The sequence below is a fragment of the Condylura cristata genome, unplaced genomic scaffold, assembly GCF_000260355.1.
Source record: "Condylura cristata isolate star-nosed mole 26May11 unplaced genomic scaffold, ConCri1.0 scaffold00033, whole genome shotgun sequence".
Classification (NCBI taxonomy): Eukaryota; Metazoa; Chordata; class Mammalia; order Eulipotyphla; family Talpidae; genus Condylura; species Condylura cristata.
The window spans coordinates 15,288,009-15,313,143 of NW_004567134.1; the positions used below are offsets into that span (position 1 = coordinate 15,288,009).

The following is a 25,135-nucleotide window of genomic DNA, read 5'->3' on the forward strand; positions in this document are numbered from 1 at the left end:
GCCACGGGTGCCCGCGCGGAGCCTCGGCCCCATGGCGCTGCAGGCGCTGCGGAGCTCGGGGGTGGCCTTCCGCAAGATCCTGTCGCACTTCCCCGAGGAGCTGAGTCTGGCTTTCGCCTACGGCTCGGGGGTGTACCGCCAGGCGGGGCCCAGTTCAGACCAGAAGGTGAGACCGGCCCCTCCCTGCGGCCCCTGGCCAGCCCCTCGCCGCGCCGGCCCGTGGTCGCGTGGGCCCTCTGCCGGGCCTGCCTCGGGAGCCGCTTGCCGCTCCGCGCGCGGCGCCCCGACGCGCCCGGGGCCGGGGCCGAAAGTGCGCCCCGGAGGGGTCGTAGGGGATCGGTCCCGCATGCCACTTTAACGTACGTCAAGGTTTGTTAGCTGCGAAGGTAATTAGCGACACGTCACGAGGAGACAGGCCCGCCCCGCGCCCTCCAGTCTCAAGCTGTCAGCAGTGGTGTGCAGAGCACATGGTGGGACGCGCTAAGCTGGCCTGGGTGGAGAGCCACCTCCGCCTTCCGTGCCTGGAATTCCCTCCGGGGAAAGGCCCCTCCTGCCCTCGCCGTCACCCTCTTTCCCTACAAGTTATCAAGTCAGTCAACAAGTCGGAGGTCTGACACCTATGTCTCTTGGATCGGGCTCTATTTTTAGTGCCTACAGTGACCATTTCCCACCTGGAATCTTCCAGCTATCCCCTTGTGAGGTGTCCCTGCCCCTCAGTCTTTCCACCCACCAAGGATCTCTTCTGCAGGAACGTTTCTTAGCGTGGCCGCCTCACTGTCTCATCTCCCACCACTCCCCCACCTGTGTTCTAACAGCCACATAAAAGGAAATACAACACCTACTGCCCATATCCACAGAGGCATTGGCCTCCGAGGGACCTGCCCCTTCCCGGCGGCTCCTCGCATGCTTCCACCCAGCCTGCCCTATTAACTCATTCATTTTCCAAGATGCAGATTTATCAGAATCCTGAAAAAAAGTAATTTCGTAGGGAATTTTCTCCGTTCTGTTGTCCTGACCCCACTCTGAGTGAAGTTAGTACCTGTAGGCTCCTGAAGTCTGCTGAATAACCGTTTATTATCCCCAGTGCATGCTGGGCTCCTTACCTTTGCCCTTGCACCAACTCTCAGGTGCTCAGGGAGCAGTGGGTGAGAGTTAAAATAACTTACTTGCCTTTACATGATACTTTATAGAGGTTACCCATCTGGTGTTGCTGGGCCTGGAAGAAAAGTAAAGCACATTTAGCTGAAAGCTGGTGTCATGCAAAGTTTGAGCTGCAGAATTTGGAACCAGACTCCTTAGGTCTGTCACTCACTAGTGACGTGTCTTTAGGCAGGAAAATTTAACCTATTCCTTTTCCTATAAAATTGGAATAATAAGGATCCCTCCCTTGTAGGCTAAGCCACTTTCTGTCTCCTCCGGAAAGTGTTTAGCAGAGGACTGGCACGAGAGCACCTGATAAATAAATGTTTACTGTTTTTTGTTTTTACTGATGAAAACAATTTGAATTTGACTCGAGTTCTGAATTTCTGATGGCAAATCCAGGTCTTCTGTTCACCAAAGGCACAGGATACCCCAGCTTTCTCCTCTGTGTGGGTACCTTTCTGCAATTTAACACTAAAGCCACTCTCCCTACATTACATTATAGGACCTCATGCTGGACTTCGTGTTCACAGTGGATGACCCTGTAGCATGGCATTCAAAGAACTTGGAGAAAAATTGGAGCCATTACTCCTTCCTAAAGCTGTTGGGGCCTAAGATGATCGCAAGTGTCCAGAATAACTATGGTGCTGGCGTTTACTACAATCCACTGATCATGTGTGATGGTAAGGTGAGTGACTCAGGCCTTTGTCGTCAGTCGGATGGCTCAGAACCTCTGTTACTAGATAGCCAGCTAAATTTCTGTGTTCTTGGCAGTCAGGAAGTATTCTCACTCCTGTTGGTTAAGGTGATCAGATGTGGCTCCTTTAGGTATTGCCTCTAACCAAATGGTTATCAAATGTCAGTGTGCATCAACGGCCCCCCCTGGAATGCTTGCAGGACACTTAGATTGCTGCCCCTGTCCCCACCCCCCACCCAACCCAGAGTTTCCAACTCAGTAGGTCTTAATTAGGTGCACACCTTGATTAGATGTACCATTGTAAGATGTTATGTAGTGTGCTTGGCTAGTTCACATCCATCACCACCAGTTACAAATCTTCTTTTGTTGTAATGAGAAATTTTAAGATCCACTGTGTAAGCAGAAGGATCTGCATTTCTGACAAGGTTGCAGATGTTGCTGCTGGTCTCGAAAGCATGCTTTGAAAACCACTGGTGTGTCCAGTGGAAGGAATGGACAGGCACATTCAGGATTAGTGGGAAGGAGTCTTACCTGCATGCACTGGCACTTGCAGGGGAAGTTGAAAATGAAGAGGGTGTGACGGGGAGTTGGGAGCAAGCAGGTGGCGCTAGTGGTAGCTGGGTGTTGCTGAGCAAGTAAGATGCACCCCAGCAGAAGTGTGTCTGACAGCAGGTTCCCTGCCAAACTCTCAGGCCTAGGGCCCAGTCTCCAAGAGGGCTGCTATGATTTAGGCAGGACCCCAGCTGAAGAGGACCACCGGAAACCTAAGCCATGTGCCTCCTAGATTGGGGACCACATGTCCACCAGCTGTGACACATCTCTTGATCCTGCTAGTGGCTAGAGTGGCCAAGGTAATTGCAGATAAGTCCACAGAGCACCTTGTTGAAACATAGTTCTGATACGGTTGGTGGAGCCTGAGGTGCCACAATTTTTACAAGCTCCAAGATGATGTTGATGCTGCTGGCCAGAACTCTACACCTTGAAGGACAGGAGGTGGAGTCCTGAACTTGAGGATTTTGACGAGTGTGCGATGGATGGATTGCTCTGCTTTTTCGGTTGAAGTCCAGTCCTGCTCCACCAGCAGCCTGTGGATAAAGAAACAGGTTCAGACGGAAGCAGGAGGCCCCTGAGGGCATGCAGCTAGTTAGTGACAGGCCCCCACCTTCCAGGCCAGTGCTGTTTCCAGCGTCTTCCAGCTGTTCGGTACCTGCGACACGGGGGGCTTCTGCAGGACTGGCCGGAGTGGGGGAGCAGGCTCTGCAGCCGGCCTCCCTCAGCCACGTCTTCTGCCAAGCACGTCGCTTTCTTCTTTCCCCATAATTAATGTTAGATTGAGCCTGTCTCTAATTAGTTCTTCTCAAACAATATTATAAGCTCCAGTAGCCCAGTGTTTAGACATAATTATATGTCACAGGGACTGTGTTTTTAATTGAAATTCTTCAGCTACTTTTTAGATATTTGCAGCTGGAGAAGGCTATTTGGAGACTGGAGTTCAGCACAGACAGTCTGAAGATGTTTGTTCATACAAATGGGATTTTGCAGCCTGGGACTCAGCCTCGGGGATTGTACAAATTGCTATTGAAATACGCTTGACCACGTGCCTTGTCAGCTCTGATGGAGTTTTATTTGGGGGTGCCTCACATAATTATAAAGGTGTTTGAGGTAGTCCGCAGTGAGAGAGAAAGAAAATTTTTGTGTTCTGTGATGGGACAAACCCTGGAAGCCCAGACTGAAATTTGGGGGGACTTGGTTTGCACGCTGCTACTACTGATGCCACCTTGGGCACGGATGTCACTTGTTCTCTGTGCACTCTGTGCACTCTGGGTTCTTGTTCCTCGAATGAGGAGCTCCCCTCTCACTTACCAGACGTCTGTGGCAAAGGACCAGTCGCCAAGCATTAGTGCTAATGGCCTATATGGGCCATGGCCTCTCACACCTCAAGAACCTGAATTAAAATAGTGGTCACGTCACTCACATCCCTTAGGGAAGTATTTGGGAGGAGATGTGTCTTTACAAGGTAGGCATTTTGAGCAGCTTTGGAAGTCAAAGACAGAAATTTAATCTATTTCCTTATGTTTAATATTTGTGGCAGCAATCCTTTGGTATTTTGCCCTTTAACTTGCCCATATCTTTTTTTTTCCAGCTTATCAAATATGGGGTGATTAGTACTAGTCTTTTGATTGAAGATCTCCTCAAGTGGAAGAACTTATATATTGCTGGCAGGCTCCAGAAACCGGTGAGTGTTTTCGAGTAGGCCTCTCTTCTCGGAACCTGGCCTCACTTTGACTTTTGTAATTGCACTGGCATGGAACTTGAAGAAAGAGTGAGTTTCAGGCTCTCTTACTCCATAGAAAACACAAGGCCAAACATAGCCTGATGTTACCCACACTTCCCCTGCTCTCCCTCAGAAGTTCTCACTTTGGCTGCATGGATCAGGCTGAGACGCAGCATCTGGGGCCCGAGAGGATGGCAGAGAGGGTACCATCCCTCCCCCCGCCACCCAGCGGAGCTTCTGTCAGCACTAGCCAGACCACCTTTACTTTGAGAGCAACGTGAGTGCATGGGCACTGTTTGTCCTTGGAGGTGCCCAGTGGTGCCTAGGGCAGCACCCAGCACGCCATCAGCACCCAGAAGTTGATCAATACATAGATGCGCCATAGGTGGTCATTCTGAGGCGGGGATTTGACCTCCTGCAGCAGCCACTTGGGCCAAAGGTGACATCCTGTTGTGTTTCCTCCCCCTTCTGGGACACTGCTAGAAGGCTCGGGGGCGGTGTCTCCCGGCCGTAGCAGAAACAGAAAGTGGGGAAGAACTTGAGCTTGTGAAGTGTTTCCAGTTACCACATTTCTTCCTTTTTGCAAAGATGTAGTCTAGTCTATGGGAAAGGGTCTTCACGGCTTAAGAGCCATGTGATGCCATCATATTCGGTGAATTTCACAGCAAGAAAAATTTCTTTGTGCTGCCAGAGGGTCTTAGCCCCTGCAAGGGGGCTCATGGATTGTTTTCAAGGGTCTCCCTTGAGAGACTAAAGAGAAAACCACACAGAAATTCAGAGATTTGACCCCACCTCAGCTCTCGGGGTTGTGTCATGAAAATCTGTCAGGCTGGGTGGGCAGTCAGTGTCGCTTTGCCTTGTGCCTAGGCTTGAATTTTATGGTGGTGGTGGTTAAAGACACCCAGAAACACCTGACCTAGGCGGTAGTTACATGGTGTACACGTGTAAACGTGTCAGATCAAGCTCACACGCCTGTGTTCTTCCGGTGTGTTTTACTTCGGTAAACATATTCTTTGAAACCCAGAAACAATAGGCTTTACTGAAGTGATTTCATAGCTCTGTAGATGGAGTTCTCATCTCTAGGCTGGATAACTAGAAAAGTAAGTAAATGTAATTGGAAATTTGTAAATACTTGTTTTCTTTCTAAGCCTCCTACTCCCCCACCAACAAAATTTGAGGTTTGAGGGGGAGAGTAATGAACTTAGAATTAGTCTTACTCCTGCCACTTAGTAGCCATTTATGGAGACTTGGCAGCTTATTCTACCTTTCTGGACTACAGGTAATTAACCTGTAGAAGGGGACAGCAGCACCGCCAGCCTGCTTTCTGGAGGTGGTGGAGGTGGAAGCAGATTGGAGTGCTGGCCCGGGCACTCAGAGCCAGGCAGACCCAGGGTTCAGCTCTCAGTTCTGACTCCTAACAGTGTGACTGGCTCCTGGAGCCTGGAGGCATCACTGGATGAGGCTGGTGACTCCCACCTCAGCAGGCCCCGGAGGAGTGTTCAGCTTTCCAATGCCTGGCACTGGAGAAACCCGGGAAATGAGCTTTCCTTTCCCTCTGTCCTTGCTTACCTCAGATTTATTTTGAAATAAAATGAGGTACTGAGTGTGAGGATATATTATTCTCTGTACTCTGCTTTATTCTCTGTACTCTGCTTTGGGATATTTAAAAAAAAATAATAGACTTTAGAAAACTGAAGCACCATGAAAATGTAGAATGTAAGCTTTGAAAATGACCTCAGATTTCATCTGACTGTCTTATATCCTGCTAAAATAAAAACAGCAGTTTAAGGCAGTAGTAGCAGTTGTACTCAGAACATGCAAAATTTCATTTCATAGACAACTTGGAAGAAGAAAGTGTTACTGATCCCTGACTGTCTCTCAGGCTTTCTAACTGATAGAACAGAAATACCAGGCTTCCTTAAAAGTTACTTGAAAGGATTGAACATTATATCTGGTTAATAAAAAAAAAAAAATTAGGAAGTCATAAGTGGGCAAACTTAACTCTTCCACCTGCTCCTGCGGGCTTCCTCATTGGTTACAGATTAACCCCGCATCCCCAGCCCTGCCTTTAAGCAAACTATTTTTGCCTCTAGGTGGCAGCAGATATTAATCAAGCTTGAACCAATCTGATGAAAAGAAAGGGATGGTGGCGTTTTGTACCAGAAAAAAAGAATAAATACCTTAAGAACGAATTTTGAGAAGTGTAAATTCTTTGTTTTTATGTATTTTCAAGAAAGGAGTTACAATAAATTATATTGTTTAAAGCTTTGAAATGACCTTTCACATTGCAGGTAGGACAGACTTTTCAATCATTAGCAATTTGAGTCTTTAAAGACTGCAGAGGTTACAGGGGAACATTCTGTGCTGTCCATGCAGTTTTGCTGTAAATCTAAAACTGTTCTAAGAAATAAAGTTTTATTAGTGATAATTTTCAAAAAGAAATATAAAGGAGTACCTTTAAAAGATGGACAATTCTGGAGTTGAGTAATTACGCTTCTATCATACTTTACCATTAGCTTATCTCATAATTGAAGAATCAACCCATTTTTTTAAATCTAGTACAATCTTAAGGTTCTTAGTCATATACCAACTCATTAATTATTCAAGTAAAGAGCCATAAAACTTGAAGCATGTAATAGGCCCTTGTGGACAATCTTTTTTTAATTCAGAATAACCGCTCTCAAAATTAGTAGTCATTTCCCTAATTTTCTTGTGCTTTTGTACTTTGATTTTACTGTACTGATAATTTGTGTGAAGTTTTTAAGTCATACACTGACATACAGCAATATTACCGCTCCCTTACTGAGAGGATTTGAATGTATTACAGTGTATTTTTTATTTGCTTGTAATAAAGCTTTGTAACAGCTTTATTGAGACAGTTCACACACATTACAATTCAGTCATTTAAAGTGGTTTTTAGTCTGTTTACAGCTTTGCAGCTTTATTGATTTGTAGCTTTATTGATTTTCTTTTTGTTTGTAGAAAAATTCCAACTGTATAAAAGATCCTTAACATAGAGTTGGAAAACTTGACTTACTAGTCTGGGCTCTACCCAGCTGTGAGCAAGTCTTTGAGCCTCTAGCCTTTGAAATGCAAAGATTGAGCCTTTCACGCCTTCACTTATTCAAAAGACACCAAAGTTTTTTCTCCGTGTAAGTCAAAGGAATAAAAAGACTTCACATTGCTTGTTCTGGAGGAGCCCACAGCCCAGCTGATAGAAAACAGATAAGTTCTCATCCACCTCAATGTTCAGTGCTCCTTCTTGGGCCCTGGCTAGGGGCCATTTAGAGTTCCCCTTGCCGATCACTTGAGATGGGCGACTCCCCTGGAAAGCGGTGAGTGGTCGTGCTTTTGGACTCCGGTCATGCTGTGTTCTTTGTGCTGATCCAGCCACTCTGCAATTCAGGTCCTGTCTCCATGTGCTGTACTATGGAGGAGCTCTCATGTGACTTTCCCTTTTTTCCTATCTTGAAAGGTGCCCACAAATCTCTGGGTTGTGCTTTTGAAAGCCCCTCCAAGCAGTGCCCCTTCCTCTGCAGTAAAGAGTTCTCCCTGGCAGAAGTGTCAGTGCTGTCTGCGCGGTTCAGGTCGGGGCACCCTGTCAGTTACAAACAGCTATTCACAAATCTGAGGACTTTCTTTTTTTCCCAGGCCTCCCTGGCAGTGTCCCAGGAAGTTCACTGGCTTTTCACTCTGAACAGCAAATAGCAGTGCTGCTGAGACAAGTTCCTAGGTCACCCTACACTGGAGAACCAGATCAGCACAGTACAGTCTTCTGACATTTTTCCTTTGAGTAAGGATACTTTTTATTTTCTTCACTCTCTTGAATAGCAAACAGATTGCTTTTTCACCACTAAACTAGAATAACTTTCTTGCAGGACAAGGGGTAATTTGTTGCATAGGAAAATTTCCCCAGACTTAACTGTTACCTTTGCCTGTTTGATTTGTTAGCTTAAAGTAGCTTCTAATTTCATTGAGTTTCTGTGAAAGTCACCAAAAAGCCAGAGGGTAAAGGACTATTGGCCAGGAGCTTATGAGGAGGATAAAGAGAAGGAATTGGGAAGTGGAGAGATTCATGAGATGTGGAAATGGCACTGGACAAATCAGGGGGCCCGTCCAGGCCACCGCCTCTCTTGAGGAGATTATTGAACCCTTAGAGCCCCCACTTCCCCATCAGTGAGTGATATGAGGAGGTGGCCCTACGAGGTCCGTGAGTCCACACAGAGCATGAGGCTTGGGAAAGTTACTCAAGGAACAAGTTCCTTGTTCCACAGGACCTGAAGATTTGTCTTAGTCACATTTCAAGATAAGAAGTTAATCAGAACAGAGCTTAACTGAATGCTTGAGGATAGTTCAAAATACTGAGAGCTGAACTTGCCAAGAATAGGGTGTTACCCTGATTTCTGCCACTGACTCATGCAACCATAGGCCAGTCTTGCTCCTGGCTGCTTTTGGTCTTACTTTCTGCAGATGATCGCAGTGATAGCAAACTCACCCAGGCGCTGAAAGGCTTTAATTGAGCGCTATTAAGTCCTTGTAATTACAAGGGAGGAGGTGGCAGTGTTGAGTCAAGGGCTTTGGCTAAACTGTGCACCCAGCGTGCATGTCACAAAAACCTCTGCAGGCTTTTATGAATGTTCATGTGTTTTCCCTTAGGAAAAAGTAGGGATAAGAGTTAAAGGTAGAATTTAGCTTCTTAGGCCTGATTTCTAAAATCAGTTTTATAATACTGTTTTTTACAATTTATCTTAAAAATGAAGAAACTGAACAGCTTTGTTCTCTTTCCTTGCTTTCTAATAAAATTTTAATTTGTTTTGCTTAGTATGTGTCTTTTATGTGCCATCTTAATTTTGTGAGAAGTTACCTGTATTTGACAAATAAAAGACAACTTAAGCTATGTTTTCTAAAATAGGAAAAACATTTGGTGACAAAACCAAATGGTTAGTACATCCCGTATTTATGGCAGTCCTCTTTAGGGACTTTTCTTTGTTCAGAAAATCAGAAGCTTCATGATGATGGCAGGTGTACACATGGGCACGACCACAGTGCTGCTGTGGACATGGCATGGTTCTCAAAATGTTGCTGATCAGCAGCAAAGTATTCCTGGTGGCCTCGTAGAAAGGTGCATTTTCAGGCCTCGTGCACAAACTGGGGGGTGAGGGTGGGAGCCTAAATAATATGTGTCAATTAACCCTCCAGGCAGCTCTGATATCCTTAATGGTGAGGCCCACTGGCCCAGAGAAACTCATGTGCACCTAGAGAGACGGGCAGTGGGGCTCCCTTCTGCCGAGCATCCATAGGGAGCACCCCGCTGCACCACTGTCACAGAGCCAGCCAAAGCTGGAGCTGGCACTTGAACACGTTCTTCTTTGAAACCAAGAATCTCTGCACAGCCTGGAGCAGTTCATATATTAATGGACTGGTGGGAAATCAAAGGAGAAATAACCTTTTTGTTGATCAAGGCATCTACTAGTACATCACACACTTTACATTTGTTATCTCATTCAGTGTTTGTAACACATACATCTGTTACCTCCATTTTATAAATTGAGGACTTAAGTTTAAACCAGTAAGCTGCCCAAATTCATGCAATTAAATACCGGAGTTGAGCCCAGACTGCGCTCCCAGCTCATGCTCTCTTTCTAGCAGTTCACACCTTTCTTTGTCAAGTTCAAAATCAGTTCCAAATAGATCGCCCTCAGGTTATGTGTGGACAAGAACAGAGGCAAGTATGCCACTTGCACATCAGAAAATTACAAAGAACAGTGAGATGATAAAATTTTAAAGTACCAGGGGATATTTATTCAATTTACTCTGATTTATAAAACCTGTGGTGATTTTTCAGAGCCATCCTATTTTTGCTGGGTCTCCCCCATGTGTGCAGGAGGTGTGGGTGTTATGAAATGTTGTTATTCAGCTTCTTTTTACCTTTTACCAGAAACTTCTAGTGAGTTTCCTCATCTGAGAGAACCAGATTTGTGCATGGATGTGTGTATTGGTTCTATGAGTTGAGCATAAAACAGGAAGCTCTGGGGTTGCTTGCTAGAGTGATTGTGTCGGCTAGCGTAATATTCCCAGAGCTAGGGGCAGTCCTGGTGCATGTATAATTCTTCACCTTGACCATTGCTCCACTTCTGGGATTTTTCATTTGATGTTCTGCTTTTCTCAGGTGAAAATCATAGCCATGAACGAGAACATTGTACTGAGGTCAGCCCTCGATAGAAATCTCAAGAGCGCTGTGACTGCCGCCTTCCTCATGCTCCCTGAAAGCTTCTCTGAAGAAGAACTCTTTCTAGAGATCGCCGGACTCTCCTACTCAGGTGAGTCACGGGTGCCTGCATTTCATGCAGGGTAGCTACCTGCCCCAGCACCTTGCAGCCCTCCTGCTCTGGGCTCTATGTGGGCTTCTCTGCCCTTCAGCCCATCATAGGTACTATGAGAACCCCAGACCTCTCCTCTCTTCATCTCTACCTAGAGCACCTGTGGGAAATTTTTTTGCCCTGTGTTTTGAAACCACTTCAAGCTTACAGAAAAGTTCCTTTAATAATGCAGGAAATTCCCCCACCTTAGCCCAAAGTTAAGTTGTTTTTTTTAAAGATTTATTTACTTATGCATACAGAACTGGGGTGCAGGCTAGAGGTGCAGGGACCATGAGAGGATTCACCAGAGACGTAGTGGGGAGCAGAACAGGCAGATTGATGAAGTACACTGCTGAGGGGAGCAGCAGATGGGTCAGGAGAGGTCTGCTGCTCCATTGTGGATCACCTCCAGGGCTGGAGATCAAACTCGCACTGAGGCTACTGCTCACTAGCAGTGCTGCGCTTTAACCCATTGCACCAACAGGGAGGGCCCCCAAAGCCAGGTTTTAACCTTTTAACAAATTCATCAATCTTTCAATATCAGTGGTGTATTTTACCAACATCTCAGGGAGACACGTTAGAACACATGATGGGGCCCATCTCTAGACAGCTGGCTTAAGAGTTGGCAAGAATCTGTATTTCTAGCAAGTTCCTGGGTGTTACTGATGCCCTTCCCAGCTGCTCTCTAATACGTAAACACCCTGCATGATGGATATTTTCCTGAACTACTCAAGAGTAGATTGCCATGTGTCCCCTTCAGCTAGATACTTCAGTGTGTTTCCTAATGAGGACTGTCTCTTGCATAACCTCAGTGCAGTTGTTAATTTGGACAATGCCATCCAGGTAAGTAGTACCTTTAAGAAGTTGACAATCCATATTCCAGACATTGTCAGTCTCCAGGTATGTCCTTTGTAGTTTCCCCCTTCAAATGCATGACCCAGTCAAGGTCACACCCTGTATTTAGCTGTCTTTTTATCTTTGAATCTGGAATGCTTCCTCCCCCTTTTTTTCCTTACAAGACCTTCACAGTTTTGAAGGCTACAGACCATTGGAGTCTGCCCCCACCTTCATGAACAAGCCTGCCCGGGCTGAGCACCCTCTGCTTCTGCTCGAACCAGTCTTTCCTGGGATGGCTCCACCTCTCCTCCGCATTAGGGGAAAGCTTGCTTTCTTCCCCATTCATCTCACAAAGAGTGCCCTTGTGGATGGAGGATTCTCTCTTTGCTTACCCACGCCTCACCGCCAGTTCTCCCCATGTAACCAGCCCATGTCAGCAGAGGGCTAAGTGGGTTCTAGTTCTCTATAAATTCTAAACTTCAACTTGAGACGTGTCTCAGTAACCTAGAGGCTCTCACCCATTTGCAGACTTTTAAGTGGGCACTGAACCTGCTGTCATTGGCAGTGGCCCTTGCTGTGCCTGCTGGACAGACCATGTTTTGTCCTCCTGGTTTCTCCTGTGCTCTGAGACATGTCCAACTTGTTCAGCAAATACTTGCTGACTCATAACAGTGCCATCCTCTGTCTTGCTTTATTTAATGTTTCTTAAGGGCTGCATCAGACGTGCACTGGTTGGTAGGTAGGCAGATAAGCAGGTAGACAGCTAGGTGCATAGATAGGTAAGTGGAGCGATGAGCCACTTACCACTGAATCTGCACGCAGCAGCCCTACTCGATCCGCAGACACGTGTGCTGTGCCCTCATGTGCCGCCCTGTGCTTGGGCCCAGCAGGACGTGAGTGTGACTCTTGTTAGAGTTCATGTTCCTTTGGGAGACACAGGTGATGATGAAGCCACAGGGTAACTGCTGCATGGTGGGAGGAGAGAATAAGTAGGCCAGACAGGCTGTGTGTGCTGCTGACAGTCAGGAAGGCCCTGCGATGGCTCTCCCTAGGCTAAAGTCAGGGAGCCTTCCGGAATGCCCTGGGCTGTGGAGAGCCAGGTGGCCTGAGAATGTGAGCTGCTGCTTCAGAGCCGGGGTCTGGGCCTCGTGTGTCTGGCTCTGCTCTCTTTCTCCAGTCTTTTCCATTTCTCATCTAGTCACCTCTTGTTTTTTTGCCATTTTATTATTTATTGCTTAATCCAGATTTGGATCAGAGAATTTGGACAAGTATTCTGTATTACTCATCTCAGCAAGGTTGACTTCTCACTGCAAATTACTTAGGACACAGTACTTGGCCTGTCCTGTGCAGAGGAAACTGATTCCAGCTCTGTGCTATCCCGAGCTCATGAAAAACACATTTGCAGAAAGTCAGCTATGTGCCAGTTGTCTAGAACTGGTAATGTTTTCCCTCTGAAGTGACATTATCTGTGAGGATTGTTCCTGAGCCAAGACATGGGTAATTAATCGTTACTTAGTCTGTAATGCGATGGAACTGGACTAGAATCTAGAAGAAAGGAAGGGTGGGTCCTACTAGGAGGTCTCTCCCAGCACTGGGCCCGCCCAGGCTGTGTGTTGCAAGGAGAGTTTCTCTTCCTGCTTTCCCCAGCTTCTGAGAACTGAGTGTCCTGGAGTCAACAGGGTTCTGTCTGTTTGCTGTAGCCACCCAAACCCTCAGACTGTTCCAGACTTCAGCTTACCCACCATTCTCATTTTTGTTTACAGTTTTGACATTTACATTCCACTGTTTATGGTTGAAAGGGAATACATTGCCTCCTGACCTGTAAAGTTCTATCATTTCTACCTGGAAAGGGACTGGGGGGGGGGGGGATGATGAAAATTGTCTGTGTTATTGGACAAGTTCCTGCCAGTAATTGCTGGCAGAGACAAGATCTGTCAGTAATACCGTGGTAATAATAACCCCCGAGTTTTATATAGTATTTGAGGATGACTTTGACTGCCCTGGGGTCAGTATTTACGGCAATGTTGTTGTAAATGACGGTGAGAAAGGAGTAGGTGGAAGATGAGAGCCTGCAGAATTGGGGAGGAGAAAGCGTCCTAATCCTTCATTTATGCTTAGAAGTCAGCATTTAAGTAAACAGAGAAGCAAAACCAAGTGAATTTTAAAGGGTCACCTTGAACTTTCTTATGTAAGGACAGACTATTAAAATGACTAATTTGGGGTAACGATCCTGTGTATTTATCAAGCATCCCACACCTTATAAAGAATTGGAGATAAAACTTCTACTCTGAGGAACTTCACGTTAACAAACATGCAGTCATCATGAGTCAGGGTGGACTTGAAAAACAACAGGGGATGTGGAGCGGAGGACTGGCCTGGGGAAGAAGTGGGGGTGGAGGGGCCTCGTCCTGGCTCGTGGCAGCGCAAATCGCCTCTATCGCTACACGCTGGCAGCAGTTCTCACTGCTTCTGAGGGGATAACTACTTTTATCCTCATGACGACCCTTTGATAGGGGTGTTGTTGTCGCTCATTTTATAGGTAGTAAAACAGGCCCTGTGTCTGATCACTGGCCTGATAGGTCAGTAGCTGAGGGAGCTAAAATTTTCATCCATACTTGAAACTTCACCACCTCTGGTGTTTTGGAGAAGAGGTTAGACCCAGATTAGGTGGGGCAGTGATGCAAATTCAGAAAACATTATAGCTGATGACCTGTCCACAGCAAGGAGCCCTCGGTACTGAGATGGCCGGAGGTGGCTGTGGAAAGTTATTTTGCAAGAATTGTGCAGGAGGGAGAGAGACTGAAAACAGAGGAAAGTGTTCTCTATTCACGACATCACTACCAAAGTCTCCTAAGCCTGGAGACAAAGGCTGTAAAGGAGGTGTGTATGGTCATTGCCTCAGAGACTGAGATGGCCACGAGCCTGGCCATCAGGAATACCTGGGCCAAGGAGACGTCCTTCACCATCGGTGGGGCCTCAGTGCTGCAGCTCTGCCCTCCCCATAGCCTCTGCACCAAGTATGCCATCATCATCATCTAGGGCACGCCCTGCCACTACCCTGTGCCTCCCAGGCTGGTGGGGACATGCCCAGTCCACTCCCAGGGCCCCAGGGCACTGAAGTAACTGAAGAAACAGAATGCTGACATTGATAGGGAAGAGACCCCTGCCCTGTCAATAAAAAAGGGACCCCAATACAAATGTAAAAACCAAAAGAAAATGGAAGCATGTATCAGACCGGACTCTGTTCATGCCGCAAGAAAGCTTGTACGTGGTAGCTCTGAAATAGGGCAGAAAGTGTCCCCAAGGAAGGCTTCTCTAGGTGTAGTGGCATCTCAACTGAGCACCACCGCTGAGGACCCAGGGAGAGCCGAGGAGAGCTCGGCTCTGGCGCTCGGTGCTCTGTGGAGTGCGCCCCGCCGACTGCGCTGGAGCAGCCAGCACTTGAGCAGTTATGCCAGTAAGCGGCAGTAAGCCCTTCACTCCTTAAATATCCTGTGTGTAGTTAAAAAAGGTTTCTAAAAAAACCTTTTTTAAAAAAAGGATTCACTGAAAGAGCACTAGGAAAATGCTTAAAATCTGGGACTTTGGCTACAGACTGCCTGGGTTCGAATCCTGGCTCCCTTTCCAGGAACTTTCTGTCTTTGGGCAAGTTCCTTACCTTCTTGTGACTGTTGCTTCATCTCTAAAGGAGGGCTTTTGGATTAAATTGAGTATGTGAAAAACAGGAAGCACTATGCCTGGCATGTAGTAAATGATCAATAATGTCAGCCATTACTATATCAGGCACGTTTCTCCTTTTATTAACACAGCAGCTTGATGTAACAGACAACAGAGTGGCAAGGCAAGCGTGCCTGCTGTCTGAATGCTTATCTGAACCTTCTTGAGCCCCATTTTTCATAATTGCAAAGTAGAAATTACTGTCTCAAAAAGAGGTTTCCAATAAGTTAATATGTATAAAGGCCCCCAGTATCTTAACTCTTTAGAGCTGGCACTCAGAAAAATAATCTGTCCTTAAGAAATGAAAACACCTTCAGGCTCTCAGGAGAGAGAATGGGTTTCTTTCAATGCCAGATTGTCTGCACACAAACCAGCTTCTTCTAGGAATGAGACAAAGTAGTGAGGAAGTTGCCAGTTGAGTGATTCCTAGAGAAAAAAATTAGAAATGGGTGCCAGCAAAATGAGCAAACGCCCTACTTCTGGATTCTGGTAAGAGCTGGGAGGAAACTTTTGCCCTGGGTTGAGAGCTGCCAGCGCTCTCTCCAACCTGCGACCGAGGGACCAGACCCCTGAGCCCTGCAGGCAGAGCCCCTGGGCACCTGCGTCTGGGGGCTCGCTGTCGTAGGAGCACCACTCACGTCTGCCCGCCCAGCTCCAGCTTTCGCCACAGCCTCCGCTGGAACACCTAGTGCTCTGCAGTCGCTCGTGATCTCTGAGCATGAAATGCTCCTGGAGAGACAGTACTAAGCAGTAGCTCCCGGCATCTAGGATTGTTACTGTCAGCTGCAGGGCTAAGTGGCCTACATGTATGAACCCATTTCATCCCTGCAACTTGTAAACTGTTACTGCTTTTATTTACATTTGAGGACTCTGAAGTCCAGAGAAGCTAAGTGGCTTGTCCTGGCTGTAAGCTCAGCGCTGAGATCTGCTTCTAGGAACCTGGCTCTCAGCTCCTCTGCTGTACAGAGGGTCTGTCACAGCAGGTGTGGTTCCTGGTTCTCAGCTGGGACCCTCCCCCCCACCCCCCTTGTCTTTCTCTGCTTGTGTTTTCCACTTCCACCCTCTGAAATAACTGTAGTATTTTTGTGGGTTTATCCTTGTTACACCCCAGAAGGTGAGGGCAGGGATATGTGTCTTGTTTTGCTCACTGCACCCCAGTGCTTATAATTAACGCCTGGTGTGGTCAAGGTATGAGTAAATAATGAAGACTGTAAGCATGATGATGATAGGGGCTCCTTCCTGAGCTCGTATGTAAATCGATGTCTCCCTGCACTCCCTTCACCCAGCCCTGTGTGCTCTAAAGTGTGGAGGAAAAAACAGTGGTTCAGATTTATCATGCCTGCCATGCACATGCCTGTATTATTATCTATGCTCTTCCACGTTTGTGTAATATCGTCACTTTTCTACAACCGTGGAGATATTTTTGAAGGTGTATTTTGAGGTACATTAGATGATCCCCTAGAAATACTGCCTTAGTCATGCAAAAAGTTAAAGTAGACTCCTAACTCAAACACCATACACAAAATTAACTCAGCATGACTTATGGATGGATATAAGATCTAAAACTAAAAATCTCTTCAAAAAGTGACTTAGGGTTAATCCCTGGTTTCTTAGACATCAAAGCACAAGCAACTAAAGAAAAAATAGATTAATGGGACTGTATGAAAATTTGTGAAAACACCATCACATGGGAAAATGTTTACAAATTATGTATCCAGTAAAGCACGTGTGTCTAGAATATATGAAGAGTTCTCAGTGTGCAGTGAGACAGAGACCCAGATACAAGTGGACAGAGGACTTGAATAGATGTTTGAGAAGGCCTGTGGGTCTCCGTGGCCCGGTGGTCAGGGGACGCCGCACTGAGCGGTCAAACGCTTGGTCTGACCGCTCCGCTCAGCCCTCGGGCCGCAGTCGTGCTCTCGCCGTAGCATGATTTCCGTCTTCCTGTGGCTCCGTAACACTCAGGGATCACACACACATTAACACCATGTGTTCTTTATCCTTCTTTGTATGGGCATTTAGTGTTGTCACGACTCTTGGAGTAACAGTGTGATGAATATGGAATGCAGAAATCTTTTCAAGATAGTGATTTAGTTTCCTGTGTATAAATACCCAGAAGTGGAATTACTGGATTCTGTGATAGTTCTGGTTTTGGGTTTTCTTTCTTTCTTTCTTTTTTTTTTTTTAATGAGACAAATGCTCCTGATTTTTTTTTTTAGAATGATATTTTTTTAAGATGTTATTTATTTATGCGTACAGAAATGGGATACAGGGACAGCAAGAGGGTTCACCAGAAACAGAGCAGGGAGCAGATCAGGCAGATCAACAAAGTCCACTGCTGAGGGGAGCAGCAGGAGTGTCAGGAGAGGTCTGCGCGCCATGTGGTCACCTCCAGCGCAGGGATCGGACTACTGAAGCAGCCATGGCTTGGCTTAATTTTGCAGTCAATGCTCCAACCTACTGCACTACCAGGGAGGTCCCAATAGTTCTGGTTTAACTGAGACCCTCTGTGCTCTTCTCTGTTGTCTGTAGCAATTTACAAGCCCACCCACATAATACAAGGGTTTTCTTGGCCACTTGGAGTCACCTGTTTTTGTGGTAGTAGCCATCCCAGCAAGTGAGTGGTGAATCCTTGTTTTGATTTTGATTTCCCTCATTATTAGAGGTAGTCATCACTTTCTCATGGGCATGTTGGCTATCTGGCTGTCTCTTCGGTAAGTACCTGGTTAGCTGCTCTGCCCATTTTAAACCTTTTTTTTTTTAAATACTGAGTTGTATGAGTTCTTCATATTGTATTCTGTCCATATCAACCCCTTATCAGATACATGTTTTTTAAATACATTCTCAGGTTCTGTGGGTTGCCTTCCATTTCATTGATGGAAGTTTCCTTTGCTGTCCATCCAAATATTTGTTGAACTAAAATAATAGCAACATTGCAGTTAGATGGTAACAAGTTTAACATTCTTCCTCTGTAAAAACTCAGGGCTTCTTCTCCTGTCTGTCCTTTGCCTGTTTCATAGAAACAGCATGACACCATAGTATCTGCTGTACCATTTACAAAGCATCTTTGCTTTCAATCTAGAAGCAACCTTGTGAGGCCAGCACGTTAATAGCCATTTCACAGAGGAAAGGGACTCAGAAAGGTTAAGTAACTTGACTCCAGGCCCCATGGGACATTAGTAAACTTAAAAGACAGGGCCTCCCCCCTGTATATGCAGCCCCTGAAACGCCTACATTTATAATCAGGTCCCTGAAAGCTGGTGGCATCCCAGAATCTCACAGCAGGCCAGCTCCAGATGGTTTCTAAGTCTCTGAGTGAGTTTGTCTCATGTCAGAGGCAAAGGGAAATTACCATTCTGGTTCTCAGTTATTTAATGTAGTATCCAGCGGTTCTCTGGCTTGAGCAGCTAAGAGTTAAAACCACCCATCGAGACACAAAATAAAAGTCAGCAGTCAATTTTTCTCAATCCCTGTGTTTTGTCGCAAACACATCTTGAGAGGTAAGGAAAATTGATTCTTATGATCAGGTACTGGTTCACACTGTGCCCATGATTTTGTTCATTTTGTGCTAAAGAAACAGATAATGCGCCTGCCTGCTTGCTGCCCTGTGGCTGAGCTAGTTCTGTCCAGCAGCGGGGGAAATTGGGTGCAGCAGCCACTCGTTAATGTGCCCAACAGGGCACGAGGAATGGGGCACAGGGCTGCATAAGCCCTCGCCTTGGTCCCTGTGAGCGCTGGTGACACCAGGTCCTTTAGTCACACGTGCACTTGTTCTTTAGAGGAGGATTTGGATTAATTTGCATCTGTACTTCGGTAAAATGGACAGTCACTTGGTTAAAAAGTTACTACCTAAAATATCAGAACTTTTGTCTCTTGGATGCACAGAAAGAGAAGAAAGGACATACATATCTACAATCCAGCAGTGATACTAGCTAGCTATTCTTTCTCCTCGAGCTAGCCATGTTGATTCAGATTTTGAGAACATTTTGTCCTTACTAAAATCCATGTGTAGACTATAGATGGAAGCAAGTGGATTTACACAACTGAAAACGCAGCCAGCTGCCCCTCCACGCACACTTGCCCACTTGCCGGGTCTGTGCAGTGTACTTTAAAATATTAGAAATAATGTGCCAACTTGACAGAAGTGAGGGGAGTGCAGAAAAATCACAGAATTAGGTAAAAGTGATCAGTGAAAATGTCACTTACCCTGATACTGAGGGGTGACTGGACTGTGGTTAAGTTATCGATGCACCTCCCTCCCCTCATCTGTAAAGTTGGGAGGAACTAACCTTTATGAGGCGTTGCCAGGACTAAACTGGTAACGCACAGCCACACACATACACAAAACACAATAAATATGTAACTTTTACTAGAGCAAAAATAACCATTTTTATTTATTCCCTTGTACATATTCCCTTGTCTTTGCTATTTTTTTTCTTTCTTTTTCCAAAGTTTTTTTCTTGTACCTTTCGTAACTGAACGTCATTACATCCTTATTTTCCATCTGGCTGTGTTAGGTCACTGTGATTGCTGGTAGTGGGCCTGCCACTGTTGGGCCTGGTATACTGCCAGTTCAGTCCTCTGTTGCTGGGCATCAGAAGAATCCAGAAGGACTTAAGGACTAAGCGCTTCTGTAAACTCTACAGAGTCTACAGCTCTGGCACGTTCCTGTACTTCCTGGGAAAGCCTCAGTCCTCTCTGTGCCTTTGCTGCCTTGATGCTGAGTAGGGACCGGAGGGTAGCCTTGTGATCAGCTGCAGGGACACACAGTGAGCCCCTCGGCCTGACCCTGGCCAGTGCTCAGGGTCCGGCTCTTCCCTCTGCTCAGGCTTGCTTCCTTGGGCCTGCTGTTCAGAGAAAGGTTCCCTCCTTCACTGTTTCCCAGGAGATCTTAGCTCTTGATCATGTCATGTGAAAGGACCCACTTCTCTACACCCTCACTGTGGGCATCCCAAGTTTAACACTTCCCCTGTGAGATAGTGACAAGCAGAGTTCCTCCATATTTGTGCAGCTTGTAATGACCAGGGCTTACTCACTGCCCTGAACCTCAGACCTCGGCTCACAAAATGGGGAGTGCCCAGTGCTTACTTCTAAAGCTTGCCACCCTGACAGCTTTTTACCAAATTGCAGCAAATTGATCCTTTGAAACTTACAAACCCAGCATGTTTTAGTCCTCACTGGAATACCTGCTATTGGGTGTCTTTTCTTCCCAAACAAGCCAGTGGTTTGCTATAGGGATATTCAGGTGGCAAATAATTTCCATGATTGCTTCCCCCCTCCAAATCCCCCCTCCAGTGAAAACAAACTGCTGGGTAACCACGTGACCTGCTTTTACGCAGTTTATACTTCTTATAAGCCAATTTATGCTGGTTAATTAGTCATAGTGCCCCCCTCCCATTCAAGTTCAGATGCCAGGTTGTATTGTGACGTCGTTCCAGGGAACTCCTCAACAGCTGGGTTCTCTGCCTCCCCTGCTGCCTCTCCTCCTCAGACAGCTGTCTGTCCAGCAAAGCTCAGCCACACTGCTCCCCACACTTCCCTGGGAGACCCTCATGCACCAGCCTCTTGGTTACTGTAGCCTGGTGTGCCTTCTCCCCGCGTTCCCCAGGGGAACGTGTTCCCAGTTTCTTGAGGAGAGAAACCAGATGTTTTGAACAAAGGGTTTTGCCAGGTTGAACGAGCACAGGACAGATGTGGAGCAGACGATCATAGTTGAGAATGTGGGTTCCCAACAGTGTCTTTGTTACTCCATTTGTTTTAACCAGGCGACTTTCGAATGGTGGTTGGAGAGGACAGGACCAAAGTGTCAAACATTGTGAAGCCCAACATCGCTCACTTCCGTGAGCTCTACAGCGACATCCTGCACGAGAACCCCCAGGTGGTGTATAAAGCCCAGCAAGGCAGACTGGAGGTGAGCTGCGTGTGGACATGACTGGCGGTGAGCTGCGTGTGGACATGACTGGCAGGCACACCTGTGGGGTGCTGGCTAGCTCCTGGCCTGCACCCCTAGGTCCCTGTGGCCCTGCAGGGAGCCCCACCAACTTTATGCAGGAATTGTGTTTCCACTCTTCTATAGTCCGTGGGGTACGCAATGCATCCTGTCTAGGAACTAAAAAAGGCGTGCATCCTGGGGTTAAAGGTAGTGCAGAGACACAGTGAGCACGTGCTGGTGGGAAGAAGATGGTGCCAGAGGACTTGGTGGGCCCATGGCCACCACATGCCATCAGCCTGTACAAACAGAACAAAGCTAATGCCGTCTCCCCAAGCCCAGTACAATGAGGCGTACTGGTTTCTTGTTTACAAGGCCAGGGCTTCCTTGAGGACAAAAGTAAGGCACTGTGACTAGGAAACTATTATAGAAAGTAAGCTTTACATGTCACCATAGATTCTCCGGGTGTTTGGGATAATGCTCACAGTGACACGGGCCAGCATGAAGGGGCTGCCGTGCAGGGGGCTCTTGGCCATGGAGTCTTTTTTGCCCTTTGAGACTCACTATGAATGTTGATTACCAGTCAAAAATGAGTGAAAGGGAGCTCTCAGAGCACTTTCAGGGGCCACCCCAACCCCCTGGCCTCCCCAGGAGTGACCTTCTCAACACCTTGGCTTGTGTTCATCCAGGTCATTGTGTGTGCGTTTTGTATTTTTATTTGTGCACATATGCACACATAAGTTGGATCTTTTTCATTTAGTTTTTTTTTTTCTTTGCATAAATAAGGTCACGCTGTGGTTACCATTCTGTGGCTTATTTTTTCCCCACTTGTTATATTTTTTTATGCCTTGGAACATATTTCTTTTGAACTATTTCTTTCAAGGTATTTTTAAAAATAACTGAAGTATCTTGGCACCAGGTTCCCATCTGTCAAGGCATCTCCTTTGTCACTGGTTTCTTGTGTTACCTTGAACATCATCTTCCCAACAGCCAGTGGAAAGAGGATCTTAGCCCTGAAGCCAGAATCTGCCTAGTACAACACAGCATCCACTGTCATAGAACCATATCTGCTTTTTTGAGGTATAATTCCTAGACCATGAAATTTTGTGGATTTTTGTGTATTCATGAAGTTAAGCACCCGTCACCACAATCTAATTTTAGATCACTTCCACCACACCAAATGAAAAGCTTGTGAGCCCTGTGCCCACTGTCAGGGCCGAGCTTCCCATCCCCCAGTCCTCGTGCTATTCTGGGACACCTCATGAAATGGAGTCATAGAACATGTGGGCTTTCTGTATCTACTTTCAAAATGTAGTTTAACTCTCACAATTTAAATGCTTTTACTTTTGTGTTTTAATGAGAACTAAAGAGTAGTGATAATCAGACAGAATTTGACGATTTATCTTTAAATGCTTTCAAAGTAAAAATTCAGTGCGTCTCCCTCAGGAGAAAGCAGAGGCAAGTACTGTTGTACTGTTTTCTAATACCTTGTATTACTCAAGTCATGTTTGACATTTCTCAGATCCCTAGAAGTTTCTTTCACAGGTAAAACTTTACAGACATGTAAGACTCCCGTCAGCAGTTTGAATTCTTAGCCTCAAAGTAGGAGTCCGTAGATGTTATTTCTGCCATAGCTTACAGAAATACTCCTTTTTTTGTCATTTACCTAGTCCGTCATCCCATTTATCATTTACCTACCTGTATAGTGGAATCAGATCCTGTGAATTTAGAGCCATTTTAATGACAAATGTGAGATCCTAAGGTAAAGAAAACCCTTCTTCATTATTATTGGAGCCACTAAATGATAACATTTTCTTTGCAGAAATGTTATATATACATATAGCTGGGAGGTCCAGGCATTGGTAATACTCAAAAAATCATTGAATGAAAAGAAATGGTAGAATGAGTAGATTCTGTTTTTAAGAATGCTGGTCCTATGTGGAAAATATGACTCTAAAAATTAATATACCCACATGTAACTTTTTTTTTGTTGCTTCTAGTTGAAGTGGCATGTAAACATTTGTTAGAAGAATCAAGACAGATCTTACTCGTGAAATAGTGCAAAGAGCTGTTAAGGCAGTGTGACTGGTTTCGGCCTGGCAGGCAGTGTATTTCTGGGAGGTAGGGAAGCAAGCTCCCCCCACGGTTACCTTTGGATTCAGAGGTTTCCAGGTCCGCTACATTCTTTCAAGTATGTGTTATACCTGCACTTGTCTTTCAACTTGATGTATTTTAGGATGAGTTGGAAACAAACCACTGATGTAGTTTACACCTACTTAAGAAATAACAGTAACTGAGTTTTACTGATGCAGCTATTTTTTTACCTTTTGCGTACCTACTGTGTGCTCGGGGATGGATACGTTAGAATTTATCATCAGCCTCCTCCTTCAGCTGACAGACCGCGGCATGGTGTGCAAGGGCTAGAGGACAGGTAGAGCCGCCCTCCGCCCTCCTCCCGGGGCCGGGCTGAGCACAGCGCTGGCTGCGGTTTCTGCGAACATTCAGGGCGGCTGCATTGAAGAGACAAATTTCAAAACAGTCAGGAGTTGACCCTGGAAAGGGGCATCTATTTTGTTCTTGCGGAGAAAGGGAATGTTACCAGAAGCAAGTTGGCTTTTCTTCAGGGCCTTTGAGTCCCGAGTCCTTCCGCTTTCAGTGCAGGGAGCCGCCGCCGTGGCTCTGCGCCTGCTCTGGGGCTGGGTCACAGCGCAGGCAGTTTGCAAAGTGCAGGGCCCTCTCTGCACACGTTTCCAATGATGTTTTCTTCTCCCCGTAGATAGATAAAAGCCCAGAAGGACAGTTCACTCAGCTGATGGCATTGCCCAGAACCTTACAGCAGGAAATCAATCATATTATGTACTCCCCTGGAAAAAACAGAGATGTGGAGGAAACTCTGTTCCAAGTCGCTCACGATCCCGAATGTGGAGAGGTGGTGCGGCTAGGTGAGTTGATGACCTGGATGTCTTTGTTCCTCTTGCCCAGTGAGAGGAGAGAAGATGCTACCACTCTGGGCATCTCCACAGCTAAGAGTGCGCTTGTTTGCAGTGCAGGGGTGAGAAGCACTGTTGTTTTCAGATTCCTGGGCATGAACTACTCTCAAGGGGGAAGCAGTGTTTCTCTTGGTCCCAGGAGCGTACCCTCTGCAAGTTATTTCAAAGAAATGTCTGTTCTTCACGGTGGCCAAAGCAGGAAAGGCAGGTGGCCTTTGGAGGCGTTTTAACCTCAAGAGACAGCCATTCTGAAGTAACACCAGCAGCACCGCCCTTATCGGCCCCACCTCATGTTCCCCTCTGACAGGGGCCCCCGCCCACAGTTCATTTCTAGGTCTCCCTAACATTTACCAGAAAATCAGACCATCAGGGAGCATTTCCATTGAGGTGGTAAAGGTGATTGATAAGCTCAGTCAGTAAAGACAACGTCGTGAAACTGAAAGCCACCACCTACCTGAGGGTCCAGACCTGTGCTGTGTCTGCACCTGCTGCTCCAGGGCCCAGGCAGCTGGGTCTCTGGTGGGGTCAGCTGCTACCACAACTCCACGTTGCCACTAGGCCGGCCGGCCCAGGAAGCTGCCCCAGGGTCCTGGTCCCTGTGCGAACATTGCTGCCTTTCTGAGGGCGTGAGGTGCTGACCTGGCTCTTCACTGAGAAATCCTCCTTGCGGGCAAACTCTTCTCTTTTTACACATGCTATAAGCCCATTGGAAGTCGTAACATGATCATGAGGGTCACCTCCTAGCCCAGCCTATTTTAAAGTGAGGTGCAGGCCTAGAGTGCTTTCCCAGCTGGTCACTCACACCGCAACAGTTCGTCTCCTGGCCCAGGATCATGACACATTTTTTTCACTATCACTGTGACATCAGGACAGAGTTAGACTTGCTGGTTTTATTTAGTAACTAGAAAGCATCTTCATTTTAGGTATTGAAAGTGTTCAGGTGACTAACATCCTGGTCATTCTCTTCACAGGACTTACAGCGATCGTGAGACCATCAAGTGTGAGACAGGGCACCAAAGGCATTTTCACAGCTGGTAAGCGCTTCAGAGAACCCTGCTCGGTGCTGTGGGACCAAGTGTCCTCCACACCCGTCGAACTCTGTCCTTCAGGTCCTTGTGACGTGTGGACTTGGGCAGCCGTGAGCTGGCGTGCAGTAACGTGCCTCAGCACATGCCCTAGAATCCAGCCCCT

At 46.5% G+C, this 25,135-nt stretch overlaps 1 protein-coding gene across 1 annotated transcript in view; it reads left to right on the forward strand.

Moving 5' to 3' along the window:
- Positions 1-6: 6 nt before the first annotated feature.
- The window catches only part of TAMM41 (TAM41, mitochondrial translocator assembly and maintenance protein, homolog (S. cerevisiae)), a 33,203-nt gene continuing 8,074 nt past the window's right edge, over positions 7-25,135 (forward strand). Inside the window, exons 1-7 of the mRNA XM_004692371.2 lie at positions 7-166; positions 1,646-1,828; positions 3,981-4,073; positions 10,282-10,432; positions 20,791-20,936; positions 23,731-23,896; positions 24,916-24,978. Of these exons, the coding sequence (XP_004692428.1) occupies positions 32-166; positions 1,646-1,828; positions 3,981-4,073; positions 10,282-10,432; positions 20,791-20,936; positions 23,731-23,896; positions 24,916-24,978 (937 nt within the window). The 5' untranslated portion in view covers positions 7-31. The remainder of the gene's footprint in view (positions 167-1,645; positions 1,829-3,980; positions 4,074-10,281; positions 10,433-20,790; positions 20,937-23,730; positions 23,897-24,915; positions 24,979-25,135) is intronic.